The sequence below is a fragment of the Callorhinus ursinus genome, unplaced genomic scaffold (assembly GCF_003265705.2).
Source record: "Callorhinus ursinus isolate GAN/ISIS: 27379988/994484 unplaced genomic scaffold, GSC_fseal_2.0 scaffold73, whole genome shotgun sequence".
NCBI lineage: Eukaryota > Metazoa > Chordata > Mammalia > Carnivora > Otariidae > Callorhinus > Callorhinus ursinus.
The window spans coordinates 1611180-1634144 of record NW_027397135.1 but is presented as its reverse complement, the minus strand read 5'-3'; the positions used below and the strand labels follow the sequence as shown (position 1 = coordinate 1634144).

Below are 22965 nucleotides of genomic sequence, written 5' to 3'. Positions count from 1 at the left end.
GAGTATAGAAGGAACATACCTCAAAATAAAGGCTTACACTCAATGATGAAAAGCTGAAAGCTTTTCCTCTAAGATCAGGAACAAGACAATACCCACTCTTAACACTTTCATTCAACATAATACTAACCTGAGCAATCAGGCAAAAAAAATTTTTTTTTAAAAACAAGAGAAATTGGGGCACCTGGGTGGCTCAAGTCGGTTAAGTGTCCGACTCTTGATTTTGGCTCAGGTCATGATCTCGGGGTCTTGGGACTGAGCCCTGAAACAACTCCCCAATCCATGGGGAGTCTGCTTGAGGATTTCCTTCCCTCTCCCTCTGCCCAACTTCCCCCTCCCACAGGTATGTGTGTGTGTGCGCACTCTCTCTCTCAAAAAAATAAATAAATCTTAAAAAAAAAAGCATCAAAATCAAAAAGGGGTAAAATTTTGTTTGTAGAAAACCCTTCAAAGATGCCACTAAAAGGGTGTTAGAACTAATAAACAAATTCAATAAAGTTGCAGGATACAAAATCAACAGCTGATCCTGGAACAATGTAGAAGTTAGGAGAGCCCAAGACTTGTACAGCTGAAAATCCGCCTTTAACTTCTGACTCCCCAAAAACTTAAGTGCCAATAGCGTTCTGTTGACCTGATCCCTTAAAGGTAACATAAACAGCCGGTTGACATATATTTTGTATATTATATGTATTATATATTGTATTCTTTAAAAAAGCTAGAAAAAAAAGAAAATGTTATTTAAAAAATCATAAAGAAAATACATTTACAGTACTATATACCTATCTATTGAAAAAAAAATCCGTGTATAAGTGGACCCACGTTGTTCAAACCTGTGTTCTTCAAGGGTCAATTGTGTTTCTATAAACTAACAATAAAATACTGAAAAGAGAAAGAAAATAATCTTATTTATAACAGCATCAAAAAGAATAAAATACTTAGGAATAAATTTAATCAAGGAAGTGAAAGAAACTGATGAAAGAAATTGAAGAAGGCACAAATAAATGGAAAGATATTCTGGGCTAATGAAATATGAGAATTAGTACTGTTAAGATCTCCATACTATGCAAAACCATCTATAGAGTCAATGCCATCCCTATTAAAATTTCAATGGCATTTTTCACAGAAACAGAAAGAACAACCCGAAAATTCATATGGAACCACAAAAGACCCAGAACAGACAAAGCAATTGGGAAAGAACAACAAATTTAGAGACAGCACACTTCCTGATTTCAAAGTGTATCACAAAGCTATAGTAATCAATATAGTATGGTATTGGCATTGGAAAAAAAAAAAAAAGACATAAATCAGTGAAACACAGTGGAGAACCCAGAAATAAATCCATATATATATATATATATATATATATATATATATATATATATATAGACATGACCAATTAATTTTCAATAAAAGAGCCAAGAATATACAATGGGGAAAAGATAATCTCTTCATAAACGGTGTTGGGAAAACTGGATAGCCACATAAAAAAAAAGAAAAGAAATTGGACCCCTATCTTATACTATACACAAAAATCAACTCAAAATGGATTAAAGACTTAAAGATAAGACCTGAAACCATAAAACTCCTAGAAGAAAACACAGGGGATAAGCTCCTTAACATGGGTTTTGACAATGGTTTTCAGATTTGACACCAAAAACAAAACAAAGCAAAAATAAACAAGTGAGACTACATCAAACTAAAAAACTATGCTCTGCAAAGGAAACCACCAACAAAATGAAAAGGCAACCTATAGAATGGGAAGAAATACTTGCAAACCACAAATATAATAAGTAGTTAATATCCAAAATATCCAAGGAACTCCTACAACTCAAATAGAGAAAAAAACAAAACACCCAATTAAAAAGTGGACAAAGAAACTGAACATTTTTTCAAAGAGGACATCCAAACATCAACAGGTATCTGAAAAGGTGCCCAACATATCTAATCATCAGGGAAATGACATTCCAAAACTACAAAGATAACACCACACACCTGCTAGAATGTCCATCATCAAAAAGATAAGCAGTAACAAATGCTGGTGAGGATGTAGAGAAAAGAGAACCCCTGTGCACTGCTGGTGAGAATGTAAAGTGACAGAGCACTATGGAAAATAATATGGAGATTACTCTAGAAGTTAAAAATATAACTACGGGGCGCCTGGGTGGCTCAGTCGTTAATCGTATGCCTTCAGCTCAGGTCATGATCCCAGGGTCCTGGGATCGAGCCCCACGTCGGGCTCCCTGCTTGGCAGGAAGCCTGCTTCTCTCCCTCTCCCACTTCCCCTGCTTGTGTTCCTTCTCTCACTGTGTCTCTCTCTGTCAAGTAAATAAAACCTTTAAAAATATATATATATAACTACCAAATGATCCAGATAACCCGCTTCTGGGTAAATAAGCCAAAGGAAATGAAAAGTACTATCTCAAAGAGAATACCTGTACTCTCACGTTCACTGTGGCACAATTCACAATAGCCAAGGAACAAAAACAACCTAAGTGTCCATCAACAGATGAATAGATACACAAAACGTGGTGAGTGTGTATGTGTGTGTAATGGAATACGATGCAGGCTTTAAAAAGGAAGGAAATTCTGCCATTTGTGACTATACAAATGAACCTGAAGAGCCTTATGCCATGTGAAATAAGCCAGAGAAAGACAAATATTGCACGGTATCACTTACGTGTGGAATCTTTTAAGTCAAACTCAGAGAGAGGATAGAAGGGTGATTTCCAGGAGCTAAGAGGGAGGGGAAAAAGAGGGAAGCTGGTAAAAGGATACAAACTTTCACTTATAAGATTAATAAGGTGTGAGGATCTAAGTGTAACATGGTGACTACAGTTGATAATATTGTATAACTGAAATTAAAAAATAAAAGAACTCTAACCCCCCCCAAAAAAAGGAAATGTATGAGATGACGGATGTATTACTTAATTTGTTTATGGGAACCCTTTCACAATATATATATGTATCAAATCATCAAGTTGACACTTCAAATATATTAGAATTTTGTCAATTATATCTTAATAAAACTAGGAAAAATGCTTTCTAAACTGAAAAACAGTAATAAAGTAGTAGTACTTTTTCAAAAACCTTTCTCAATTATCCCTTTTGTTACCTTCTCAGTCAAAATTCTAAATATTCCTATATAATTTGCCATATATTGGTATTAGAACAGCTCAATTAACTTTTCAATTAACTATTAACACTACTATGGCAGCCTCTTAAATTCATCTCCCTGCTTCAGATCTTCCTTCACCCTGTCTAAGCCATACTTAATGCAAAATGAACACCTTCCTCTAACATCTACTCCTTGCAATTCTGTAATTTTAATTTCACCACTCCCCTCCACCTATTTACCCAGGCTAGAAATCTTCCCAGATTCCTGATGCCCATAGCACATCCCAACAACTATCTCACTTTATCAGTTCTAACCTTACATTCCCTTACATCCACGCTTCTTTTTTTTTAAATTTTTTTTATTGTTATGTACATCCACGCTTCTAAGCATGTTTCCTATTGCTGCTGTAACAAATTACCAAATTTATAATGGCTTAACCACACAAATTTATTATCTTACAGTTCTTGAAGGTTGAAATTCCCAAAATCAGTCTCATTGGGCTAAAATCAACACATCACCAGGGCTTTGTTCCTTCTGCAGTCTCTTGGGAAAATCTGTTTCCTTGCCTTTCTCAGCTTCTGAAGATCCATGCCTTGGCTCTCAGTCCTCTAACAATCTGTACCTCTGCTTCCCTGATCACATTTCCTCTTCCTCTGCTTCTATCCTCACATGGTCTTTTCTGACTCTGCTGACCCTCCTGCTTCCTTTTATAAAGATCCTTGTAATTACATGGCACCCACCTGTACAATCCAGGATAATCTCTCCATCTCAAGATCCCTCTTTTAATCAGACCTACAAAGTCCCTTTTGTCACATAAGGTAATATATTCACAGGTTCACCGGGACATCTTTGGGTGGGCCATTATTTAGCCTAGCACACCCTCCTATTTCTCAAGGCCCCTGTTGTGTTTCAGACCCCATTATATCCCCTCATGGCTACCTTATCATCTTAAAAATCTTCATATCTAGTCTCTCCCTGCTCCAATTATTTCTACAGACACTATACCCAAACTAATCTTCCCTGTTCAATGAATATTACATGTCCCAAAATCACTCACTTTCCTTCTCTTTTTAGTAGCTATTCCAAACCTTCACAAGCTATTCCAAACCTTTCTACCAAGTTAACAATTTCCAAAGGTCTTTTCTTAACATCACTTTACTTCTATTTTGCAGAAAAACAAAACTAAACACAAAAATTATCAGGCATGTCTCTTGCCTGCCAGCTTAACCTATATCTCCATCTACCTCACATTTTACCTGAGGTGTTCCTCTTCCTACCCAAGGCTAACTCTTGTATAATGCTATCAATGCCGTATCTCTAGATCTTACTTCAAAGAGTCTGGGCCACAAATCAGCAGCATCAGCCTCATCTGGGACTTTGGCAGAAATGCTGTACCTCGGCCCCAACCCAGACCTTCCGATTCAGAATCTGCATTTTAACAAGATCACCACTGAAGTTTGAGATGCACTATGCTAGGCTCCTCTATGACCACTCAATTACTTGCAACTTCAACCCTTTGCTATCCCCTCAAGGATTAAATAATTCAAGTCTCTTAAAATCTTTTAAAACAGACAAGAAGGGGTGTCTGGGTGGCTCAGTTGGTTAAGCGGCTGCCTTCGGCTCAGGTCAAGATCCCAGGGTCCTGGGATCGAGCCCCACATCGGGCTCTATGCTCAGCGGGAAGCCTGCTTCTCCCTCTCCCACTCCCCCTGCTTGTGTTCCTGCTCTCGCTGTCTCTCTGTCAAATAAATAAAATCTTAAAAAGAAAAAGACAAGAAAAAACAAGCAAATAATAGTACTCTGAAATTTTATCTTTTTCTCTCCTTCCAATTACAGCCAAATTCTCATACATACACACCCCCACGTAGCCCTCAAACCACAGTAATTTGGCTTGTATCCTCACTGAAATTACTAAAGTGACCAATGACCTATCTTTGGGGTGGAGGGAAATATCAATACCTGTGATGACAATGCTGACCACACCCTTAAAAACACTTCCTAACCGCTTTTACTACGTTCTCTTTCCTGATTATTTTCTTTCTTCCGTGGCTATTTCTCAGTGCTCTCTTAAAATTCCTCTTCTTCACTAAGTTTATCCACCCACAAGAGTCTAATTATGCTATGAATGGTTTAAATTTAAATCACCTAAACGTTGATTACCCCACCAAGTCATCCTCCCCACTCCCAATTATTCTACATGCCACTTCAACACAATACAGATAAAACGATTAAGCTTCCTCTCCAAATCCACCCCTTTTCTTCTTAAAGATACCCTATTCTGAGGCAATGGCAGATTCCGAAATTCTGGAATAGCAAAGATCCAGAAATCATTCTCCCTTTCCTTTCTTCTTCCACATCCAACTGATCTCCAAGTCCAGCCAATTTTACATCTTAAGCATCTCGACAGTTTTCCAGGCTCTCTGTCCCCAAAGCTATTCTTTCTCATTTGGCCCTACATCATCTCTCACTTGGCTCAGTGCAACAGTCTCCTCTCTGGGTTTCCCACCTCAAATCTCTATCCTTTCCAATTTACTCTCCCTACCATCATCTGAATCTTTCAGTTACCCCTCTACCAAAGCTCTTGACAGCCTTGCTCTGCATACAAAGACCTTGTCCAGCCAGCCCAAAACATACAAAGTGTCAGGCAGAGAAAGCTGCTCTCACATTCCTCTCTTCACCTCTTATATCTGGCTAAGTAGAGGGATACTTCCTATCATACCACAATGTCTACCACACCTCTATCAAGCCTTCCCTCATGCCAGAGCTGGAGATGTTCCTTATCCTATAATCCTACTATACTTTGTTCATACCTCATTAGAATAATATTTAGATAATCTGTCTTCCCCAAAGACTGAGATCACTGTACCCCCATAGCCCTGACTAGCACAAACCTGGCAAAGGTAGATGATGCTCAATAAATATTTGTAGAATTCAGTACAATGATGAGAGTATTAAACAAACATACAGTACAGTATGTTTTAAACAAACATACAGTAAACCTCACAGTTTACAAAACAGTTTTATCGACATTCTTCATTTGACTTGTTCTTCATAGCAACCAAGGTATACAGAAAAGCGATGAGGGAACTAAGAAGAGAGTTAAGAAATTTATTTAGAGTTCAAGAGCTATAAAGAGAGAGAGTCAATATGAAGATCAAGTCTTCTAATTCAAAGCGAGGCACTACTTTTTTTTGCTACCACATCAAACTACATCCTTCCCCTCCGTTTATTTAATTTTTATCTGTCTTTAAGGATCAAGTTAAAGTCACATCTCCTCTATTACCTTCCCATTTGCTAAAATCACATAACGCTTGTGACATACTGCTTTGTATTTTATGTCTCTGTCTTTTAAAGACATAAATTGGATTATGCTATGCCTTTGCCTAAAACTCTCCAATGGCTTCTCACTGCATTTAGAATAAAAATAAAAACCTTTATTGTGATCCGCAAGACCCAAACTGCCTCTCATCTTTACTACACCCTCCTTCACTCACTAGGCTCCAGCCGCACCAGCCTCTTTTCTGGTTCTTCAAGAATTTATGCTTCTTTCCTGACTTGATGTCTTAGCAATACTGTTTTCTCTTCCTGGGATGCTTAGATCATCACATAGCTGGTCTTTCTTGTCATTCAGGGATCTATTTATTTATCAACCCTATAGTGAGGCTCTCCCTCATCAGAAAGATAAATGAGCACATCATATACCCCTCTCTTCCCACCACTGTCTTGTTGTTCATCGCTATATCCCCAGTGCCTAGAATTATGTCTGGTGTGGAATAAGGAATCAAAAGATATTTATTGAATTGATGAATAAAAGAACAAAGAACATGTTTATCAACTACTTTTCTAAATGCTGCCTGCAAATACTAGCAGAATGCTTTGTATAATTGCTATCCAGCTAATTAACTAATAGGCATAGGTCTACTGATAAAAATCTCCTTAAACTAAAAAGATTTAGGAGACAGAATAACCCTTATCTAATTAGTTTCTTCATATAAACATTGAGATGAATTTATTATTTTTATTAATAACCAAACATTTTACATCCATTATCCCACAGGGATTTAATGAAACTATACTTTTTCTATTGTAAAACTATCTTCATTTCTTATTTTTAATAACTAGAGGTCCTCTTGAATAGAAGAATATATAGTCACAGAAGAAATACAAATGGCCAGTAAAGAAATTTAAATGCTCCCTTCTCTACTGTAACCAGAAAAGGCAAAATAAAAAGGATGGTAATAAATTTGCATCCATCAGATTGGCAAAAATTGGAATTTTGAAAATATCAATTATTCATAAGAATGTGCAGAAATGGTCACTTACATAAATTATCAGAGGGAATATAAAATTGCAGATTTTTAAAAAGCAATTTGGCAATATCTACCAAATGCTTTCGATCTGCAATTTCACCTATAAGAACATATCTGGCAAAAACACTTCCATATGTGTCAAGAAGTTATTACACAGATATTCTTTAAAGGATTGGCTGTAATATAGAAAATATGAAAAAATAGTGCCCAACAACTGATAGTTAAGGCCTGAAACACTTCATTATTGGAATTCTATGCAGCCATTTGGAAAGATCGTCAAATCCTACTACTAAACCAAATAAGCATGTAAAAAAAAAATTATGGCATAGTAACATTCTTAATGTTTATGTGTATGTATGTTTGTATATAAGCATACACTAGAGAAAGGATATACACAAACTATGGACGTGGTAATGCATCTGAAAAGTAATAGGAATGAAAAAGACGTACGGGGTAGCTTTCACATCTTGCTGTGTATGCTTCTGTACTGTTTTCAAGCATCTGGTATATAACTTTTAAATACAGAGTACAGATTTAAAAAAAGGTAACACAGTTTCATTGTAGAGAACTGAAAAATACAGAAAAGTTTAAAAATAAACACTAACAGAACTTGCCTATGGTTCTGGTGTAGTTTGTACATCCTTGATTGCTATTCTGTTATTCCCAAATAAATCCACTTTTGCTAGTAAAAATAAATTAATTAAAACAACAACAACAACAACAGGGGGTCCTGGCTGGCTCAGTCAGTAAAGCATGCAACTCTTGATCTTGGGGTCATGAAGTCAAGCCCCAGATTGGGCACAGATATTATTTAAAAAAAAGAAAACAACAATATAATACTCAAAACTCATTAAAAAAATAAACACCAACAGAAAAGTTTAAAGATGAACACCAGAAATTATAACAAACCAAAATGTATGGTACAAAACCTTGTCACTTTTTTAAATAAAAATAAAAAAGGTTGTACAAATTCATTCTTACTCCAGTACACACCAACTGCTTAACCTTTTTTTTCTTTTTTTTAAGATTTTATTTATTTGACAGAGAGAGAGACAGCGAGAGAGGGAACACAAGCAGGGAGAGTGGGAGAGGGAGAAGCAGGCTTCCCGCTGAGCAGGGAGCCAGATGCAGGGCTCAAACGCAGGACCCTAGGATCCTGACCTGAGCCAAAGGCAGACACTTAACAACTGAGCCACGAGGTGCCCCCCAACTGCTTAACCTTAAAAAATTAAATTTAGAAAATCATGAGTACTTAAGTAACACTTAAAAAATACTATAAACATTAATGCACATATTTTTCATATTTTTCAAATGTTTCTTCATGCATATTAAGGAAATCAATACAGCTAATCATTACACATACTACAAAATAGGAGATTTTCCTCTTTCCCTAGACCTAGGGACAGTAATGAATTATTACACCAGTTCATGTATTAGGCTCAACCAAAGCATCTAGAATTTTTTTTTGATACCAAAAAATTAGACCCTGATGGAAACAATTTTAAACCAAAAATAAAAGTAGGCATTTATAAAAAATTCAGAGCCAACATCATTTTGTGGAAAAAAGACTAAAATGCTTTCCCTATAGGATCAGGATCAAAACAAGGAAGTCTAATTTTGCCACCTCTAATTAACACTGTACTTGAGATTCTAGCCACTGTAATTAGGCAAGAAAAAAATAAATAAAAGGAATCCAGACTGGGGGCAGGGGATGGGGTAAAACTATCTATCTGCAGATGGCATAGTCTTGTACATAGAAAAATCCTAAGAAATCAACTAAAAACTATTAGAACTAATAAGCAAGTAAACAAGATGGCAGGACACATGATCAATGTAGAAAAATCTACTGCAGTTCCATACACTAGCAATGGATAATTAAATGAAATTACAAAAACAATTTCCATTACAACAGCCGTAAAATGTATACTTAGGAATAAATCTAACAACAAAAAAAAAAGTTCAAGGACTGTACCCTGAAAACTTCAAATTACCAATGAAAATATTGAGAGAACATAAATGGAAAGACATTTCATACTCACATATTTGATGACTTAACATTAAGACAGCAATACTCCCAAGCTGATCTCCAGATTTAGTGCAATCCCAATGCAAATCCAAGCTGCCTTTTTGCACAATTTGGCAAGCTGATCCTAAAATTCATGTGGACATTCAAAGGACCCCTCTCCCCCTCTATAAAAAAGGGGAAAAGATCAAAGCAATGTAAAAGAACAAAGTTGAAAGACTTGCACTTCCTGGGGCACCTGGGTGCCTCAGTCATTAAGCGTCTGCCTTCAACTCAGGTCATGGTCTAGGGTCCTGGGGATTGAGCCCCACATCGGGCTCCCTGCTCAACAGGAAGCCTGCTTCTCCTTCTCCCACTCCCCCTGCTTGTGTTCCCTCTCTCACTGTGACTCTCTCTGTGAAATAAATAAATTAAATATTTTAAAGAAAGACTTGCACTTCCTGATGATTTCAAAACTAGAATAATCAAGCCTGTATGGTACTGGCAGAGGATGGACATGTAAATCAATGGACTAGAACTGACAGACCAGAAATAAGCCCTCACATTTATGGTCAGTGCCTTTTCAAAAAGGATGCCAATAAAATTCAATGGAGAAAGAATAGTTTCTTTAACAAATGATGTTGGCACAAATGGCTTTCCATACAAAAGGATGAAGTTGGACCACTTTCTCTCACCATACACAAAAATTAACTCAAAATAGATCAAAGACCAAAATGTAAAAGCTAAAACTATAAAACTCCTTTAGAAAAAACATAGGAATAAATCTTTGTGATGTTCAATTAGGTAAAGTCTTCTTTAAAACTAAAAATTTCTGTGCACTAATGGATGTCAACAAAGTGATACAATGGGAAAAAATTTTTGCAAATCATGTATCTGTACCATAATTTAATTGCTCCCCTATTCACTGTACTTAGGTTGTTCCCAGATTTGTTTTTTTTTAACCAGGTTGGCATCATTCCTCCCATTTTACAAGTAGAAAGACGAGAGCTCAAAAAGGATAAGTGAACTGCTTAACAATGCTCTGCTACGAAAGCACCAGAATGAGTACCTAAATCCACATCTGTATAATTTCTAGTCTTTGCTTTTTCCTTCACAGTGGCTATCTACCCAGTCAACCCAAGACAGAAGATCTGCCAACCAGATAGGAGTCTTTCGGTTGTTCTGTTAACATTTCACCCTAGAAATTTTCCTTCTTTTTTTCCTTCTTATGGGTCCACAGACCATGCTCAAAAGCTAAGTGACTTGTCCAAAGTTTACACTGTTAGAATGACCTAAGTGGTTACAAACAAGTTACCTAGGGAAGAGTCCATTTTTTTTTTTGCACTACATTAAAACTGACTCTCCTGAATACAAGAGTTCTTCTTTCTAGAAGAAATGTCACAGGCATATTAGTAACCAAAATATATAAAGAACTCTAAAGATTTAACAAGAAGAAACCCCAATTTTTTAAAAGAGGTGAAGGATCTGAATAAACATTTTCCAAAAAAAGATATATAAATGTCCAATAAACATATGAAAAGATGCCCAATATCATTAGTCACTAGGGAAATGCAAATCAAAAGTACAAGGAGATATCAGAACAAATATAATAAAAAAGACAACAATTGCCAAGGATATGCAGAAATTGAAACCCTCATATATTGCTGGTTGGAATATAAAAGTGATGCAGCCACTGAGAAAAACAGGTTGGCAATTCCTTAAAATGTTAAATATAGAATTAGCACATGACCCAGAAATTGCACTCCTAGATATATACCCAAGAGAAATAAAAATGTATCTCATGAAAAAAAAAAATCTCATGCAAAAACTAAACACAAGTGTTCATGGAAGCATAATTCATAATAGTCAAAAACTGAAAACAACTGAAATGTCCATTAACTGAAAATAAAATGTGGATATTCATACAATGGAATACTAGTTTGACCTAAGAAGAAATTACTGATGATACATGCTACAACATAGATGAACCTTAAAAACAGTATGCTTAAATGAATTTAATCAGTCATAAAAAGTCATGAATCATATGATCCCATTTATATGAAATGTCCAAAATAGGCAAATCCACAGAGATAGAAAGTAGATTGGTGGTTGCCAGAGACGTGCAGAGGTGAGAATGGGGACTGACTACTAACAGGCCCTGAGTTTCTTTTTTTTTTTTTTTATTTTTAAAGATTTTATTTATTTATTCATGAGAGACAGAGAGAGAGAGGCAGAGGGAGAAGCAGGCTCCCAAGGAACAGGGAGCCCGATGCGGGACTCGATCCCAGAACCCTGGGATCATGACCTGAGCCGAAGGCAGACGCTTAACCATCTGAGCCACCCAGGCGCCCAGGCCCTGAGTTTCTTTTTGAGGTGATTAAAATGTTCTAAAATTAGTGGTGATGGCTGCACAACTGAATATACTAAAGGCCACTGACTGTACCAGTTAAAATTAGAGTATACTTCATGGTAGGTGAATTATATCTCAAAAAAGATGTTATTTTAAAAACTAGAAAAATTTAATAACATAAAACTGAAATGTTTGTGTTTATTTCCTTTATGTTCCTTATGAAACACTAAAAGTTATGAAAATAAAAGAGTCATGACTGACTTTTTGCGGACTTTCTCAGGCAAACAAGTTCTAGTCCACTGAGCACACGAACCGTGTTTGTCTTCATGTTTCACTGAACCACAGCCTGATATGTGTTTTTGAAGAGAAAAAAAGAAAGATGGTAAGAAGAGTAGAGGGAAAGTTTAACACTTGATCTGCGCAAAGGCACATTCTTTTGATTGGTCCAGCTCTAGTCATTACAAATTTATTCATAAGCCAAAATTAGACCCTATTAATATCAGAAGGATTTTTTTTTTCCGAAGTCTAAGGTGCTGGATATTTTCTTATACAAATCAATTTAACATCACTTGTTGGCTATCTATTTCCTATCACATGCTGTGGTAAGTGCTTAAGAGACACTAAGATTAAAAAAGAACCCCATGGGACTTACAATCTAGTGGCTGAAGCAAAAACAAAATATTATGTAAATTTTCATCAAACTACACAAGCCAGAAGCAGAATAAGTCAAAGTACTAAAGAGGGGGGGGAAAAGGTCCACACAGAATTCCATACCCAGCGAAAATATCTTTCAAAATGGAGACTTTTTCCGGACAAATAAAACAGCAGATCTGCATTATAAGAAATGTTGAAAGCCACTTCTCTCACTAGAGGAAAATACTACATCAAAACTTAGATCTACATAAAGGAATGAGAAGTGTTTGAAAAGGTATAAATTAAAGCAGATATAAATGATTTTTCTCATTTTTTAATTTCATGTCTATAAATAACATATATAAGTTATATATATATAGAAACAAGACACATGACAAGAATGGTACATAAGAGAAGAAAAAATGTAGGCATACTCTTTTGTCATATTACATTATACATGAAGGTAGACTGTGATAAATTAAAGATGTATATTATAAAACCAGAAAGGAAATCTTTGTGACCATGAGTTTTGGGGTGGCACAAAATACATGAAATCATAAAAGAAAAAAATTGCTATATTGGACTTCATCAAATTCTGCTCTTCAAAGTTACTGTTAAGGAAAGGCAAGCCACACGATGAGAAGAATCATTTGCAAAATATTTGTAACTTGTATCTAGAATACAAATCTAGATACAAAGAACTTGTATCTAGAATATGTACAGAACTCTTAAAATTCAATAAAACAAATAACCAAATTTATAAAGAATATGGACAAAACATTTTAAGACACTTCACAAAAGGTATGAAGAGCAAACAAACATATGGAAAGATGCTTAACATTATTAGTCATTAGGCATTTGCAAATAAAACCATAATGATGTACCACTACACATCCACCAGAAGAACTAAGAACAAAGTGACAAAAACTGAAGTCTTAGTGAGGATGTGAAGCTACTGGAATGGTCATACACTGCTGACTAGAATGCAAAATGGTACCATTTTGGAAAACAGGCTGCTTATAAAATCAAAAATCCACTTACTATACAACACAGCAATCCCACTCCTAATTTACTCATGAGAAATAAAAACAAAAGAACTATATTCAAATGTTCACAGCAGCTTCATTCATAATAGCCCAAAACTGGAAACTCAAATACTCATCAACTGGGTAATGATAAGCAAATTACTGTATATCCACGGAATGTATAAGGAAATGGAACACTACTCAGCAAAAAGGAAGAAACCACTCAAACGTGCAATAACATCGATGAATCTAAGTGAAAAGCACACACCAAAGCTTAATACCATATAATTCTATTGATAAGAAGTTTAAGAAAGGTAAAACAAAAATGACAGAAAGCAGAGTAGCAGTTGTCAAGGACCACAGGTAGAGAAGGGGACAAACTACAAAGGGGCCACAGGAAACGTTTTAGGGTAATGTTATCATGACTGTGGTGGTGATTACACAAGTTTATTTGTCAAAAGCCATTTAAATGTATATTTAAAATTGGTAAGTTATACTTTAATAAAACTGTTTTAATTAATGAATGAACATGTCCAATATACTGCGGAGGAAGTGGGGGGGGGGGGCAACAACTCAAATTAATGCAAGCCTGAATATGAGAAATCACTTCTGGATGAGATTAATGAAGATGACACCTCAACTATGGCTGGAAGAATGGCCAAGCAGGATTAGCCAGTTGAGAGAAGGGCATAAACTAAAGTGCAGGGCACCTGCAATTCCATGTTTTTTTAAAATAGTAAGGAGTCCAGTTTGTACTGTGATCAATATATACACACACACTGAGAAATAAGGGTAGTTTGGGTCCATCTCAGGTAAGGAATCTTAAGTGCCCAGCTCAAGAATCTGATTCTATAAGTATGTTTTATAGAAAAATGATAGAATCAAAGTGGTATTTTAAGATTAATTTGAATGCAGAAAATAGGAGAGGCTTGAAGAGGAAAAACCCAAAGCAATCAGACCCAACAGTAAAAACATAAAGGAGTTTCAAACTAAGTAAGAATAGATAAAGACCACTGCAAAAGGATCAATAGAACAAGCAATTCACAAGAACTGGGGAAGGAGAAGAGATTAAGTATTACTAAAGTTTTGGCACTGGGTGCCTGGGAGCAACTACTGTCACTTAAAACACATGAACATAGGCATAAGTTAACAGTTCTTAAAACATTTTGGGGTGCCTGGGTGGCTCAGTCAGTTAAGTGTCTGCCTTCCACTCAGGTCATGATCTGAGCGTCCTGGAATCGAGACCACCATTGCGCTCCCTGCTCAGCAGGGAGTCGGCTTCTCCCTCTCCCTCTGTGCAGTCTCTCTCCCTCTCAAGTAAATAAATTAAGAAATCTTTAAAACCAAAACATTATGTAAACAATGTTAAAAAACAAAAGACAAACTCATGAAAAATATGTTATGCCACAAAAAGTTAATACCTCTAACACACTGAAAGCTCTTCTAAATAACAGAAATGAATCAAAAAATTAAAACATTCAATAAACAAATTAAAATAAATTCAGTCTTATTAAAGAAATGCAAATGAAAAAAATGGCAAATTGACAACTCTAAGTGATGGTGGGACTGAGGAGATGAGCACTGGCACACTGTTGGGAAACAAAAATTGGTAAAAGCCTTCTGAAGAGCAATATGACACTGTATCAAAATTACAAATGTGTATACCATTTTTGACCCAACAATTTTACCTCCAAGAAATCCAATATATAGGAGATAGTGGGACAAATGCGCACACCAACTATTTGCAGTAGATACATACACATCTCAAAAATTTTAAAAATAAAAAACTAAGAGTCTAGCAAAATGGACTTGGCCAAACAAGTTACAGTACATCCATGCAACAAAATACCAGAAGCCAACAAGAACATACTACAGAGCATGGCATACAAAGTAGCACTGTAATATGTTCCCATAATTCCCAAGATTTACATAAAATTTTTGGTCCCTATGCATACATGCAGAGAAGAATCTAGAAGAATGTTTTTCAAAAGGTCAAAGATGATCATCTCAGGTGGTTGGATTCAGGAGGCCTTTTAATCTCTCACACTCTTCTGTACTAACTGAAAACTTCCACCTTGAGCCTGTAGTATCTTTGTAAACAGGTGAAAAATAATGAAGAGCAATATCAGAAAAAGGAATGACTCCAAGAAAGGTGAAATAATTAGTTTAATGTTAAGTAAGTTTGGTGAGTCAATAAAATATCTCAGTGAAAGTACCCCTATGCAACTGAAAATGGCAGAAACAGAAAGGTGGAGAGGCAAGCAGCCCATTAACTACTTTCAGTTTTCAGTTCCTCTCAACTACCTTTTTCATTTTCATTTTATAAATTCCAGTTTTTAAAAAAGCAAAGGGAAAAAAAGAAAAAGAGAGGGGCAAACCAAGAAACAGACTCTTAACTCCAGTGAACAAACATGGTTACCAGAGGGAGGGGGTCGGGGAATGGGCTAAATAGGTGATGAGGGTTAGAGCACACTTGTGATGAGCACCCGGTGTTGTAGGGAAGCACTGAATCACCATATTGTACACCTGAAACAATATTACACTGTGTGTTAACTAATTGGAATTTAAATAAAAAATAAAATAATAAATTCCAGTTTTTAATCTTCTAATCTACATTCACTTTGTTTTCCAAATATACTAAGAAAACTAGATTCTCTCAAAATTGAGATGTGTGGAAATTCAAGGAACAAAAGTCACCGCAAACAAGTAATACTTCTGATTCTAGCCTGATACTTTTCCTTCTAACATCCACTTTAAAGCTTATAAATATCTATCTATAAAACAAAGCCAAGAAAAAGCAAAAATAACAATAAAATTCAAGTGGTATTCATAGAAAAAGTATAGAAGAGATTAAAATGATCTAAAATACGAATATTAAGCAATATTAATTTTCCACTGATTTTTCAGAAATAGCTACAATTTTTCAGAGTTAGGAAATAAAGCTTGGTGTACAGTTTGTTCGGAAAATTTTCACCAAGAAAAACAGATCACTTATCTTGATTAGTACAGCAGAGTGCAAATATAAACACTAGGTCTGAATTTATTCTATATTCACACTAAAAGTGACTCCCAGCATCCTCAATTCAGTGAAGTAAAGCAGCAGCTGGAAAGAGGAGGTTCTTAAATTCTTTCCTTACAAAATAATCACTTCACCCATCCTAGAGTACATGTAAACCAAAATAGCAAGTAAGTTTAGAGATGCAACTGCAATCTGTGCATAGTTGGTTGCATTAATCTGTGGAGAAAAATGCTATTTAAATTAATTCAACCACTAATAAATACATGTTAAAATTTGTCCTCCAGGGGCTTACAGTCTAGTAGAGAAAATACAAATGTAGCCAGCCAAATAATCAGAATATTAAATAGAATTCTTTTAAAGCTCTATTACAAAGATAAAGCAAAGTGCCATAGGAATATAAGAATGAATTTTCTCTCCATGAATGGAGCAAGATCTCAAGGTGGTTGAATTGGAGCTGGGTTTTGAATGCAGAGCCCCAAGCAGAGAAGGGGGGCTAGGAAGGGCCTTTGTAAAAGAATAGCAAGAGTACAAATACAGGGAAAGAAAAGTTTTTCTGAAAATAGAATTCTGATAGAATGGGGCCAGATCATAAAAGGCATTACCTGACAATGCATTGAAAAGTCTGGACTTAATTCTATATAATGGAAGTGACACAATCTGACCAAGACTTTAAAAAAATTCTCCTGAAAAAGAATGAACTGAGAAGAAAAGCATGGTAACAGGAAGTCTGATTAAAAACAAAGGCCTGAACTGAGGAGCTGAAAATGGAAATGGGATAAATATTAGTGTTAGAACAAATACATGATAAAGACTATGTAGATGTAAATGCTGGGTAAAGTTTGGTCAGAGAAGGAGCAAAACACAAGGCCATCCTGAGAATGAAATAGGCGATTACAGGTTTGGTGACCTAAGACTTCACCTAAATTTCCACTCCTGAGTGTTTCTGCATTTATTCTAGTATCCTATATACTTGACATTTTAAAAAAGCATTTTAAGCATGACATTCATCTAAGGATACTCCTGATTTATTTCTATTAAGTACAAATCAAATCAGTAGCATTTTATGAGTTAACAGGAGCTTTTTTATTATTCTGAAATGTCTTCATTCTATATATTCCTGAACACATTTTTTAGGACAATTACACTAAATAAACCATGGCAGAGGTACCCCATATCATACACAAGTAAATACTAGTAACTTCACTTATTTACACCTACTGGTCACCCATCTTTAGATTCCCAGGGTCTCTATACTATTACATAACCGAGGCTTCTTAACGGAGGCTTCTGCTGCCTCTTAGAGATACAGAATCTCTGCAAGTTCAGAGACAAAACCAATTAAAGGTATATGTAACAATTTATTGTCCTGATTGTAACCAATCTGACTTGAGTGACTTTAGATCAAGATATCCAACTGCAAAAAAAAAAAAAAAAAAACTGTCAGTAACAAAGTATAAAGTTTTCAAGGAATGTTTTTAGACTCATATCATAAAAGCTACAAGTTAATGAGCCAAAAGAGTCTCTAGAAGAATTTGTTTTCTACAATCCTGAAAAAGCTGCAAAGAAGGGGGGGGGGGGAATCGATACATAAATACCCTAACAGGAGATGAATTCTAGCAAAACAGATCACTACATGAGGTGGTCAGCTCCCTTGAATGCCCTGACAGTATCAATAACCAGTATCAAGTGCACATTACTTCAATCAGCCCTGGGTTTGAATCCAAGCTGACCTTGGAACAAATCACTTAACTTTTTAGAGCTTCAGTTTCCCAATCTATGAACAGAAATGTAGGGGGTGAACGTATGTTGTTAAGTATTTATCAATACCTGGCACATAGTAAATCCCAAACGTCAGTACCATTCCCTCCCTTTAAAAACACCTCTACTACACTCCCACATTATAGGGTCAGTCAGCAATATTATGTGACTTCCCACACCCCGATAGTCACAAAGAGTAAAGAAAATGAGGTAAACTGGTTATAGAAACAAATGTAAAGCTAAGGCGGGACTGATGAAATGAAAAGCATGAACAGAAGACAAAAGCCTAGAGCAGACAGTGAATTAAAAGTCAATAGGAGAGGATTTACTCTAGGAACTAACAAACACCAAGAAAAAATCTTCATACTATGGTTTGAATACTATTTTCAATGTGCATGCAACTCCTTAAAATATCTACACTGACAGTTCATTAATACAGAAGGTCCATGTGGGCTGATAAAAGATCATACTGCTCTTTCTTACACATGGTCTCTATTAAATACTTATGCAATCTAGGCCCACTATTTCATAGGCTCAGTAAACTCCATCATCCCTTCATTTACCCATTCAACAATTATTAAGCGACGACTTGTGCCAAATACTATGCTGAACACTAGTAATACAACGGTTGGTTAAGACAGTATAGCTGCCTTCACAGAGCTCACAATCTAGCAGTCTATTCATTAAATAATATGGGCCACTTTAAGACATTACTAAACTCTAAAAGTAAGTAAAACTTTTTGCGTTAAACTGGACAAGTGAGTTCAATTAATTGTTCCTAAACTGTAGTAACACATTTGTTGTATTTAAAAATCTTAAATTTTTCCAATCAACGTTAGGTGTAAATTCTGGGCCCCATATTTTAAGGACAGTTGACAAACCAGATGTAATGTGAAAAATCTGAAAACCGTACCTCATGACAAATGAAGTTTTTGGCCCAGAGAAGACTCAGAAGACATGGCAAGTGTCTTACATTTTAAAGAGGTAGCAGCATACAAGTTTGCTCTGGTTAAACTTGAAGCAATGGGTAGAAAGTTAATATGGAGGTAGATTTCTGTTTCAGTGTGAAGAGTTCCAATAATTCAAACTATTCGGTAATAATTCAACCACGTTACATTTCTATAATAATCTACAGTATTTCTTTTCATACTTTACAAAATATAAATTTCCATGTAATCCTTGAAATAATACAAAAAAAAAAAAAACCCCAAGTATTTCTCTGTTATAGTTTAGGAAACTGAGTTTCCAAGGGAGGGTCTTGCTAAGATAATGGGCAAAGCAGGTCTAGAACTCAAGTCCCAAATCTAAAGGAACAGGCTGTCCCACAGTAATGTCTTTCCACGTCTAGATGTATTCAGGCACACACCAAATGGACAGCTGTCTGGAATGTTGGCCAAGATACTCTAAAGCTTTGTCCAAATCCAATCCTTTAGAAATACCGGTGGTCAGTATAAAAACCATGAAAAGATTCAGCAACGAATGGTCCTCTAAATGCAAGCTTCATGAGGGCAAGGACCTCACCTTCCTTCATTGATCATTCCAGTCCCTAGAACAGTAACTGGCATATGATGTGCTAAGTATTTGCTATATACGAATAATACTAATCATACATACCACTACTACACGAAATATATACATAAAATACATAGCACTATTAAGGACAGGACCTTGCTAAAGTATCCAGCAACTAAAAATTCAGATAAACACAAACTCTATTCTTAAAATTGCATCATACACTCAAAGTTGCTATCTGAAGTCCTGAAACTTAACCTAATCAGTTTTCAAAAAGTGTCAACTGCAAAAAACAAGCAACAATAACAAAAATGCAAACCTTCTGGCAAACCTAAAATATTTTAACTAAAAGCAAAATGCAAGGTCTTTACAAGATATGAAGGCTAAATTTGGGGAAATGAATTTTCAGTGTTGACAGACCTTTACTTAAAGCATCAACTAGCATTTTAAGTGTGCATGAACGCTGTAAGAATGAAGAGATTTGCACAGCTGCTTTCATTTAAGGACAAACTCACACCCAGATCCCTACTTGAATCCCATCTTGACAAGTATTTACTAGGCTGACACTTCAAAGAGATCTGCTAATTTTAAAAGTATATGCATTGAGATTCAACATAATCTGCTTAGAGGTACTTGCATCCACTTGGCATTACTGAAAACTAAGACCAATAGGAAAACCACAACCAACGAAAACGTCATTTTTTAATACCCTAAACGATAAGACCTAGAATTTCCAGACAGCTCAAGGCACAGAACCTGCAAAATATTCGAAAGTTATTTTTAGTTTGTTTTGCTTAAAAGGTACGCATAGATCAACGTTCACACTTTTCCTGAATAGAATTATGTAATAAGGTGTAACAACCACATAAAAGATTTACTCCAATTTCACCAGATTATACCTTTTAAAGGTTTCTGAACAAAGATCGTTGATACCTAAAAATATAGCTAAACTTTGAAGTAAATGTAATTTAATGTAACAGTAAACTGTGATACCGTAAGGATGTACTAGACCATTCACTTGGTTACACCAATTAATTATATGTTATTAGCAACTGGATGTCATCACAAACCAACAGTGAAACCACAATCTTGTCTTTTTTTTTCAACACTTAAAAAACCACTCCGCAGAAGAATATAACAAAAAGGGCATCTTCCTTATCTTGAGAATTGAGAACTCTTAAGTTTCCACATAAGCTTCTGTCACATATTAAAATAAACTTCACAGAAAAGCTGCAAATTTTTCCATTGCTGTATTCATCACCTGCAACATTTGCAATCCATATCTAACTCTGACATCAGCAAGTGATTCCGATTCTCCTTTACAGTATGGGGGTCCGTTCCTAAGTCTCCAAAGATGAAACCTCTTCAGAGAGCTTTCAAAATCATGACAAATTAAACCACCTCTAGGTTTACCCAAAGAAAATTGCTGGAAATGCAAAGAGCAGTTGAGAGAAACCTGTTAATAGGTTAATGCAACAAGTTTAAAACTTTGAACTCTTTCTTCGAAATCTTTCCCGGCCAGAGGGAGGAGAACAAGTCTGCAGGACCTGTTGCTTTGTCCCTCCAACCCACTAAAAGGTGTCACGGGCGCGCGCAAACGCCTCGCCCTACTTGAAGCCCCGGCCTGAAGTTGGGTTTTCCAGTGCCGGCTGCAGACTTCGGTGGCTCCGAAGAGACCAGTCACCACTTTCCCTGCCTCCTGGGGATCTGGCCCGCGCAGCAGAAGACGAACGCAGCGGGGGGAGGGGGGGCGGACTCACCTGATCACGGGGCTGTAGGGGCTCCGGGAGCGGCGCCAACTGCTGCTGCTGTAGGGGCTGGGGGACACGTCGCCGCCCCGCTCGTAGGAGCTGTGGCGGCTGTAGCTGGGGGAGCGGCGGCGGCTGTAGGGGCTCGGGGAGCGCGGCAGCCGCCGAGAGTACGGGCTGCTGCCACCTCCTGCCGGGCTGGGGGACTTGCGGCTCCTCAGGCCCTGCGAGGCCCTGTGGGACACCGGGCTGTCGTCCCGACCTCCCAGCGGGCTCAGGGACCGCTGCCGCCGCCTGTAGGCCTTGGGCTCGCTCTTGTCCTCCCGGTAGGCCTTGGGCGGCTCCTTGTAGGCCGAAGGCGGCTCCTTGGACGACTTAGTCCGGCTCCGGTGGGCCTTCAGGTCTCGATCTTTGCGGCTGCTGCTGCTGCTAGACGTGGCCGAGGCGCTTTTCCGGCGGCCGCCGCTGCTGCTGCTGCTGCCGCTCTTGGCGGCCTCGGCCCGCTCCTCGCCGCTGTGGCTGTGGCGGCTGCGGGACTTGGAGGCCTCGCTGCCGCCGCGCTGCCCGTCCCGCCGCCGGTGCTCGCGGTGGCGCTCCTTGCTGCGGCCGCTGCTGCTGCGGCGGTCCCGGCGGGGCCTGCGCTCCGACCCCTCCCCGCGCCGCTGGGTGCCGGAGGAGGAGGCCGGACTCCCGCCGCTGCCCCCCGTTCCCCCGGCAGCCGTCGCCGCCGTTGCCGCGCTGGCCCCCCCCAGCAGCAGCCCCTGCTCGGACTGGGAGCTCACATCCTCGTATTCCACCAGCGGGGTCACACCCCCGCCGCTACTAGCACCGCCACCGCCGTCCTGCTGCGGCTGGGGCAGCGAGAAGACCCGACGCTTCTCCGCCTCCTGCCCGGCGCGGGGCCCGCGGCGCCGCTTCTGCCGCCCTCCTGCGCGCCTCTTGCCTCTCGCCAGCCGCTTGACCTCCAGAGGGGGGCCCGGGCTGAAGCAAGAGGAGGAGGCCGCGGCGGCGGCGGCTGCGGCGGCGGCCGTGCCGGGAGCAGCCAGGAAGAGCAGAGGCGGCGGGGGCGGCGGCGGTTGCAGGAGCTGCGGCTGCAGGAGCGGCAACAGCAGCGGCGGCTGCTGAGGGGACAGGAATCGCCTCCGCTTGCGGCGTTCCTCCAACTTCTTCTCCGCCCAGCTCAGGCCCCCGCCTCCCCCCAGCGCCGTGTCCGAGCTGCTCGGCATCGCCTAGAGCCCGCCGCAGAGCGCGGCGCGGGTGCGGCCTCCTCCCGGGTCAGATCCTGGCCATCTCCCCCGCCGGAAACGGGAACTGCTGCGGCGGCGGAGGGACACCGAGCGCCAGGGCCGGCCAGAAGACGCGCCACGATAATCCGGGTCAGGACTCAGGTCCCTGGGTTCCAGGTCACAGTGGGGTATGCAGCGGCCTCCGGGCCTGAGGGAAGCAGGAATCCGGGTGGCAGAGCTCGCGATCGTGCTCGTCGTCCTATCCTCAGC

The 22965-nt window shown here is 38.4% G+C and overlaps 1 protein-coding gene across 1 annotated transcript in view; it reads right to left on the bottom strand.

The window, feature by feature from the left end:
• The window catches only part of CDK13 (cyclin dependent kinase 13), a 123900-nt gene extending 101158 nt beyond the window's left edge, over window positions 1–22742 (bottom strand). Inside the window, 1 exon segment of the mRNA XM_025853027.2 lies at window positions 21482–22742. Coding sequence (XP_025708812.1) covers window positions 21482–22695 — 1214 coding nt within the window. The 5' untranslated portion in view covers window positions 22696–22742.
• Between the last annotated feature and the right edge of the window lie 223 nt (window positions 22743–22965).